Source organism: Ambystoma mexicanum, chromosome 3q (genome assembly GCF_040938575.1).
Source record: "Ambystoma mexicanum isolate Mex_15411 chromosome 3q, UKY_AmexF1_1, whole genome shotgun sequence".
Lineage (NCBI taxonomy): Eukaryota > Metazoa > Chordata > Amphibia > Caudata > Ambystomatidae > Ambystoma > Ambystoma mexicanum.
Genome location: NC_090926.1, coordinates 1,290,991,428 through 1,291,000,256, shown reverse-complemented (window position 1 = coordinate 1,291,000,256; position 8,829 = coordinate 1,290,991,428). Strand labels below are relative to the sequence as shown.

At 47.5% G+C, this 8,829-nt stretch overlaps 1 protein-coding gene across 1 annotated transcript in view; it reads right to left on the bottom strand.

The window, feature by feature from the left end:
- Window positions 1–1,746: 1,746 nt before the first annotated feature.
- The window catches only part of DCAF15 (DDB1 and CUL4 associated factor 15), an 84,097-nt gene continuing 77,014 nt past the window's right edge, over window positions 1,747–8,829 (bottom strand). The window contains exons 12-13 of the mRNA XM_069604379.1: window positions 6,648–6,763; window positions 1,747–3,277 (exon numbers count right to left, since the gene is read on the bottom strand). Coding sequence (XP_069460480.1) covers window positions 3,222–3,277; window positions 6,648–6,763 — 172 coding nt within the window. The 3' untranslated portion in view covers window positions 1,747–3,221. The remainder of the gene's footprint in view (window positions 3,278–6,647; window positions 6,764–8,829) is intronic.

Genomic DNA, 8,829 nt, shown 5'->3' with positions numbered 1-8,829 from the left:
GGGTTGTTGGTCTTGCTTTGGATAACTTGATGCCTGCTTCCGGGGTTGCTGGATTTGGTCTGGGTCCCCGGGGGTTGGCATCATGACAGTAACTCTGCCTACTTTTATTCATAATAAACCTTTATTTTTGATAGTACTTCTGGTTGTCAGCGTTTCTATTGAACCCTTGGTGTACTACAGATTCTTTGTACCTTCCTACAGCCCCCTCCCCTCCTAAGATGAGCCAGGCTGCTCAGTCTCCGCTACCATATACTCAAGTGGTACAGCCTTATACTACGAGTGGAGTCTTGTACTCTCTCAGTTGAATGTTTTACTAAGCCCTTAGTACTTCAGATAACCTCACCTAACGTAAGACCTAAACAACTATTTTTATACATTATGCCCAACTTGTATTTAGAGTGCTTTGTGTGCTTGACTGTATCCTTCCCCACAGTAAGCCGATGCCTTGCTGCTCAGTTACTCTACCCGGATAGGGTTTGCTTATACACTCTGGTCCTTCTCCGTTCACTAGAACAGGATGGTCTCAACCTGCCCACAGGTTTGATTCTGAAAATCCAGCTCACCACTGGGAGTGAATTGGAGAATGATCATACAAGTCTCTTTCTCCGGGGTGGTGGGTGGGCGGGAGTATTTCTGGTTCAAACTGAAGACTGGAAAGCCTAATGCTGCTGCAAATGTCGATGCAACCAATTACTATCTTAAAGAGTAGACAGTCGACAGGAAGGCAACTACCATCAAGGACATTCATGTCCGAGAGCTCAGTTTTAGATGCTGAGGTAATACCCAAGACCAGGTGTTCTTTTTTGGGGGCTTTGGATCCCTCATGCTGGGATGCCACCTCTGACGCGAGACCTGTAAAGCTTGTCCTTGTGCACTGGGGACTTCCAAAAAGTACTCTCAAAGCCGTGGGTGAGGGCACACTGAACAGTCTCGTCATCTAGCGAGAGACATGATCATAAAATAAGGACATGGGTCATTTTCAGGCTCTGCAATTTACAGACCTGGTAGAAATGCCTTTGCAGATGGAAGACTGCCTTGCAAATTCTTAAAAAGTGACTGCAGTAAAGGCCAAATAAGGTTTCATAACCTCCCCATATTCACCAGCAAAGAGTACCATGGCAACAGTACTCGCACGTCTTAAAATCTCACCAAAGCGAGTTGGCAAGTAGATTGCGCATGCCCTGAAAGAGGTGCTTGCATTACCAGCTGGTTCTTGACAGGAAGGGTGATTTTCCTACTTCACATTCCCCTATTCCTCGGCTTAGAAAGTACCTTGACAGCAGACTGAACAGCTACAGATGCTCCAAGTGGTCAGAGTAACCAAACCATAAGTGCAGGCAGAACTAGAGGAAATTCAAAGTAGCCATCCCAGAGTCTGATGAAAAACGCACACCCTTAAAGTACACAAAGCATTACGCAAAGCTCTCAGGATGGCCCACACAACCTGTAAACAAGGTAAGAGACCATCCTCATTGGTGGAAGGTATTATAGAACTACATGCTCTGCGGAAGCTACACTTATAAAGTGGGTTATTTTGCTTTGCATAAAAATCTACAGTGATATATATTAATTGTAGCCAGTCTGACGAAGATACATTTTAACCACACTAATATATGAAAATACATTTTAGATTTTGAAATCCACTTGGTTCAGCAGAGGTCTCCAAAGCTTGCGTTTGTGGGCTTCACTAATTGCACCGGCAGAGAGGAGTCTCACAGCAGATAACAAAATGTTCGCAAAACAAACTTGTGAAATCATAAATGTTTATTAAATGAGAACAGAAAAATACTGAGGATCCAAAAACCCCAATTTAAAAACATCTGAATGATAAAGGAGAACCTGGAGACACTGGACAGGCATCTATAAACGGATCGCAATTTGCCTCTAAACAAATGGGGGGCCACAAGACCAGAGGCGCACAACCCCGAAATGGGAACCCCCTCCTGTCATGGGTCACAAACCGGCCACAGGAACAGCCAAGCTGCCAGAAGGGCACCCTATAGACAGAAGCACACGTCGCAACCCAAGGGGCCACGATACACTTCATCCAAGCACCAAGCATTAGTGGCCCTCCATCAGACTGGCTAAATGGCCACCCATGGCTAATTCTACACAGACAGCAGGGGACCTGCAGAGCCATAGCAAGGACACTTTGATGGAGAAACCTAGAGGAATGTTTCCATTGGCGTTTAACACTGAATGCGTGTTCAGAAAGCCATCCAGGACAGGTGTCCAATGCGAACAGATCGAGTGAGAGCAAAAAGGAATACGGAGGAAAGGAGACAGACCTAAGAGGCTTCATGGCTATACATCAAAAACAATCATTAGATTAAAAAAAATACTTTACTATAAGATGGACCTCTATACATTTATACTGCCGTGCTCCAGCAAACAGACCCGTGAGACCACATACAAAAGATTCCTCGGGTGCTTTCACAAGACCATTCGTGCAACAGCACAGGGCCATCACGAATACCTGCGCCTAGGTTAGAAATGTGACTTAACTGGACTAGTCAACAGGTCTCTCGTGGTAGCAGCAGCCCTATACTGTCATTGCTGTAATAAAAAGGGTTAAACAGGTATTCCAGGAACTGGACACAAAGTGCAGGTATTTTGAGTGAGTATTAGACTGACCCTCCAAAGAGCAGCTGCACAGACCCCTTTAGTGACTGCTTTCAGCATTCACTTTCCCCAACTCATCGACATCCCAGCCGGAGGTAAACGGAACAAACTGGGAAGCCCCGCTCCCAAGCACCGATGAGTCATCCCTGTAAGACCACTGGCCCATTGGATGCCTGTATGGTAACTTTCCATGTGCAGCCCACATGGAAGGAGCAGGATTCAGTCTCCCTAAGCTGCCCAAAACATTCTCCATGTCCCATGTCAGGCCTTGGAAGCAACACAAAAGAAAGTCAGCTGGGTCGGCATATTGCACCTTCGCAGAAGTGACAAGTGCCATAGAGCAGTGCCACGTTTTGGGTGTCTAAGCTCTCACCATAGACGCCACCAAGCCCAAGCCCACAACCATTTGTTTCAACAGCATTCTCCCAATCGTACAATCAGTATTGTCTCCAGGGAGCACCCACGGGATTGACTTGAAGAAAAGTTGTGCATTAATGAACAAAAACAATGAATCCCGAGGAGGTAGTGTTTTTAGATGGCCGGAAATCTCTCAGGCTTCTACACATTGGAGCAAGAAGTCTTCCTTTTTCGGCACCAGGTTAAAGCACAATCCACGTGTAGCGCACGTTGTCAGCCAAAAACTTCAAAGAGCAGCCTTAAGGAAAGGGAAGGAAAAAAAATTTTTAAAAAAAGAACTTTAGAAGACGTTGAGGAAGACCATATGCACTGGATACAAAAATAAAGAGAAGAAGCAGGGACCAGGGCAACAACCTTATACTGAATGCATGGGAAAGTTAAACTAGGAGGTAGGTGCTGGGAGTGTGGTCCAGAATGTGTGCAAGCACCCACACCACCACCCTGAAAAACCTTCCTTATCCCCACGATTCATCTCACCTCCCACCATAAAGCCTTAAACATGTACCAGAGAAACTTCACACTCCTCGGGTCTAAAATTTCTCAGCAGACTCATTCCTCTGGAGGCCCATAACCTATAACATTCAGTATTTGCTCATTTTGAAATTGGAAACCTTTCCTTTTAACTTACACAACTGTGTTAGGGTGTAGTTAGCACACAAGTGCAAGGAAGAAAGTACATTCTTTGGGAGTCTTCAACATTTTTCCACAATGAGCCCCCTTTGAGATCTTCCAGAAATCACAACTGGCGCCAGGGCCCCAAAGTGGAATGGCCAGGCCCCTTTAATGGTGCCTCCCAGTTTCCCTCAGCAAGCAAACTTGCCCAGACAGTGTGCCCAGGTAATGGTTAGTGACAGTGTAAACCTGGTGTGGTGGCTACACCATGTGTGCCAGATTAACCAGACAAAGCCTTGCTGCTACCTGCTAGAGCACTACAGTAGTTTCTCTACTTTGCTTAAATCTTATAGCCTTTTAACTGTACTGTGTAAAGGGCTCGATCAATATGCCCACATGGGTATCCATTCTGCAAGCAGGTCCCCTCTGGCTAGTGACAGCACTCTGGGAATTTTATAAGGTTCTACCCTTCTTCTACATCCATTTTCCTTTCCAAGGAACAAAGACTTGATCCCCGCAGGGTCACCACTAAAGTGGCAACTTGATTTTAAAAGTCCAGTGAGACTCCACAATGAGGCTTGGTTAACCTTTCAAGTATGAATGAAAATGCATGAAGACTCAGACCAGGCCGGATGTGTGAATGGGTACCTGCCATTCACTGTTGAATCACTATCATCAGTGCCCATGCAATTGTCATGTGCCCAAGAAGGTTTGAATGAGGGGGTCCATCCCCGATTGTATGGCGCAATGTACTGGATTCGAAGGCAGGTATCCATCCAACTATGAAGAGTTCTATTTCTTTAGCAATCACTGGGTCTCATGCTGAAGCAGTAGGAACGTACTCACAAAATCTGTGCTAAATCTCCCTCACCTGTGAGGCCCCAGCACATTTTGCTGGACTTGTGGATTATTTGTCTATGTTCCCGAGTAGGAACCTCTCGCCCATCACTCTCTCCCACTCCCGCTTTCTTTCACTCTTTCCATGGAAGTCATTTTTGTGACTATTTTATTTTGGGAATTATACTTTCCAATAGCTTTTTGGGCATCTGCATTTTCTTATTGCATCACACAGTTTTGGTGGTGAGCACCTTGGCCTTTAATTTTCTCTTGGTTACCTTGTGTCAACTAATCTTCCCAAGGGTACAATACTTCACCCCTCTCACTGGTTCTGTAACATTTGTTATGATCCTTTACTAACCTTGCAGAACTATTGTTAAAGCGTAGAGAGACCAAGAACTAATTTTATTTTCTCAGTGGCTTTGATTTGTTTAGACAGGAGAGCTTTTATGTACTGAAGTATGGGAGCTTTTTCTGTTGAATTAGTCGTGTTTTGGAAGAAAGCTGGAAGTTCTAGGGACTGGTTGTGAAAAGTAGGTGTGTTCTTAAAACCACTTGGTCTTGTGGTTATTCACAGAGGGCTTGAAGTTCACTAACCAGTCTTATTGATGGACTAGCGACCATAAACAGTCTTGTAAGTGAGATGTTTAAGACTGGCTGTATGCATTGACTGAAAAAGGGGGACCCATGAGCTAGAAAGTACAACTTTAAGTCGCATCCGGGAGTTGGACTTTAAATAGGTGTAGTAATCTCTTTTAACCCCTGCTACTTTCCGCCATGGCACTTTACTGTGAGAGGTGGTGTATGCTCAAAGAGCTGCTCGGTGAACTTGAAGGGAATTAAAGACTTATCCTGAGTCCAAGAGGTAAGGCAGATGAAGTACTATATGTGCAGGTGAGCAGTCAATGAGGATGACGCTGCGTGGTCTACACCAAAAATAAAGCATTTGCATTTGATGGGCATGCATCTATGTGGCAAGTTTAACTTACACTTCAGGATCCAAGCTGCCAGGTTGAGTGTGTGGGCATGGATGGCGGGTTGTCGCCTGATGTTGGGATAATATGTTGTAAGGGCACAGTAGTAGTAAAGCGACATTTTGAGCAGGTGTGAAAAGCATGGCTGTCGTGTCCACAATGGTGCTATCAGGATATGAGTGACTTGCTCCAGGATTGTCGTGGATTAAGTGTTCAAGCTGACCGACAATCTGCAGTACTTTAGATGCTCTGATTCCAAGCCTGTTCCACCCCCCCCCCCCCCATGTTAGGTCAATCGGGCCAGCTACCACTGCCCTCTTATCCCAAAGCCTCACCCCCCCCCCTCGTCACCCCCCAACTTGAGAAGAGACCGTGATCCCTGGTTGGCATCTCAACAACCCTGAACTTGCCAATATCGGCCAAGACATTATGGGAGACAAAGCAGTAGTCAATACAAGATTGTTTCTCCCCCCTTGACCAAGTATTTTATCCTGGAATATCTCTCTTACGTCTGGTCATTTAACAGTGACGGTTCACGAGCCTTCGTTTCAAGTAGCCATGTTGCTCTCGCTCCCAATAGAGCGTCTTGCAGTGCCCTTCCCCTCCCCCCCCCAGAATGAATTAGGGATCGCCCACCGACTCAAGAGCATCATCTATCATTGACATTATGGACTCTAAGAGGGGAACATCACTATAACTAGTTATACAGACAGTGCACCTTGCATTAAGAGTCTGGTGTGTCTCATTGAATGATCTACCGCCTCACTCTTCTGACTGAAGGCCTCACTCAGTTTCAGTATACGATGGAAGGCGAGACACCAAAAGAGGAGTTGGACAATGCTCAGTCAATCCTCCTTTAAGGGTGCAGAGGAACCAGAGTGCTAGAGCGACCCTCCTGTTCATTCTGTGCCCTGACCCCTCTTGATGGCAAGGTTATCAACCTGGAATTCCCTCTGCAGGCATCAACTACACAGGAGAACTTTTTCGAACTCCTGCGGTCATTGCCATCATCCTCAGACTAATTGTGCCTACACCACTGGAGGTAATGCCCCCTTTTAAAGATCACGGCTTTCTTTGCATTTTATGGCAATACTTCTCCCACTCAAGTCGCGGTCCTATCCAAAACCTCCCATTGTGGACACGGAGTACCAAATAGCATGGCCCAATCCCCACCCTCAGCAGTACCTTTATGAAGCGCTTCGTTCGTCATCCTGTTGACACATCGCCCACTGCTCTCTGGCACCAGCCACTTCATAACCATGTCCACGCAGCTCTTCCGATAGGCGCTCCAAACACTGCCACTGCAGGGAATCAAAAAGCAGACCATGCTCACAACCACTCCTGTGAACCAAGAACTAGTACTGTGTGAGAGTAATGGGGACATGCTAACAATTCTGCGAGCTTGCCGCAAAGGGAGCTATAAAGAGACAAGACAACACTATTCCTCGTCCATGAAGGGGGGTAAAAGAAAATATTACAATACATATTTTCATTAGAGCTTTTTGTCTGTTTTAGGGTGACCTTCTGTGGATAGTCCACCGACTAATGGTTAGTCTGGAATGGGGGTATGAGGACTAGCTATGCGAGGCTCCCTAGCTAGGTAAAAGTCTCAGTGCCCACGTATCATGTCACATATCATGTCCCATTCCAACCTTATCATGCCAGCCCATAAGCTCCATCTATTATAAAAGTCAAGTCCCATAGTCTTAAGTTGCGACACCCTTTAGTGCCCCCTTCATAGATTACTCATCTCTTACTTCTCCTTCCCCCATCTGGATGCCCGTCTCCTGGGGGCAGCTCTGCGCGTCGAGCCCCACCCCATAGCTTCTTCCGGGGTTTCTAAAAACAAGGTTCTGTTTTTGTGGAACATCTTCAGCGTCGCCGGGTAGAGCAGCATCTACCTGTAGCCTGCTTCACGCAATCTTTTCACAGTCCCAACGTTCATGAGGCTACGTTGTACCAACAGGGCATAATCTGGGTGTGCGGTTCTATTTGATGTTCCTCTTTGTATTGTTCCACCCTTACATAAGTGTTAAACGATTCTTTCTCGATCCCGATAGTTTAGGATCTTGGCGATCACCGGCCTGGGGGATGGGAGGGGAGGGGGGGGGGGGGGGGGTGCGGAGTGCCTGACGGCAGTCCTCCTCATTAGACCCCTGTGCGCCCTTTCCACCACAAACCCCCTGGGACAAAACTACCCAGGTTATCTCCTGTAGCAGCATAGATTCAACAAACTCTGTAGGGTTGGATCCCGCGGCCCAACAATGGGGATGTTATTCCTTCAGGCACGTCCCTCTGCCTCCTCCGCTCTGCATTCTAGGTTACCCACGCGCTGCACTAGGGCGTGCAGGGCTGCTTTATGTGTTGCAGTCCGCTGTGTTCGGGCTCACCTCTTTTTCCAGGTTCTCTGTGCATTCTGCCAGCGGCCCGACATCTTGTCGGAGGAGGTTCACTTCCTCCTGCACTGCCCTGACTTTCAGCTCCAGTGCTGCTTTCAATTCAGTCATAGCCAGACCCAGTTTGGTCTCCCAGGCTACTTTCAGATCTGCGATCGCCACAAGGACTTCCTGATTGGTGCCCATGGTGACTGTGCTCCCTGCAGGGGCTTTATCTTTGCTCTTGGCTCCTTCTGGGCCAGACTGTTCTGGCGTACTCTTCCAGCGTGGGCTGCTTGCTCTTCATTCTTAGTGGTTGGCTGGACATGGCATGCCAAAAAATTGTGGGCAAGCCTCCCCCTCTCTCCAGCACCAATGGGATGAAACTGCCGTTAGCGCCTGGGCGGGCCGTGCACGGGGTGTCCGGGAGCCAATTATTAGCTACCGGAGTGGATTCTGCCCTCCCATGTAACAATGTAGCTGCACTCCGATCTTGCCAGTACGCACCCGTATTGTGGGCCAGGAGCCTTGTTTTCCGGGTGACGCCAGCGTTTTCTCCCTTGTTGTGTACGGTGTCTTGGCTTGCTGCTCAAATGCACCTTTACATGGCGATCATACGCCTTCGCTTTGTGCGTGCCAATTGTTCTTGCTGCCCAGTGTCTCTTGCTGTACCTTGTTCCGCTGATAGAACAATACAGATAAGTTACCTCCCTGGGGGGATTGCGTATCATCATCCCTTGCTGTGTACGTATGTAGTGGTAAGCAGTCCTACTCAGCGTAATCGTGTGCCGGCCTTACAGTCCCACTCTACTCCGTTCCACCACAGCTGCGATCACTACTCCTCTTGTGCCATCAGCTCTCAATGCCATTCGCAGCCTGGGCTTCTTCTTGCAGGGCCACACTGGATGGCAACACCACCACTCCGTTCTTTGTGCTACTTGCTGGGGCTTACACTACTTTCCTGTCGGGTCTCCCAACATCTGCTAAAGCTG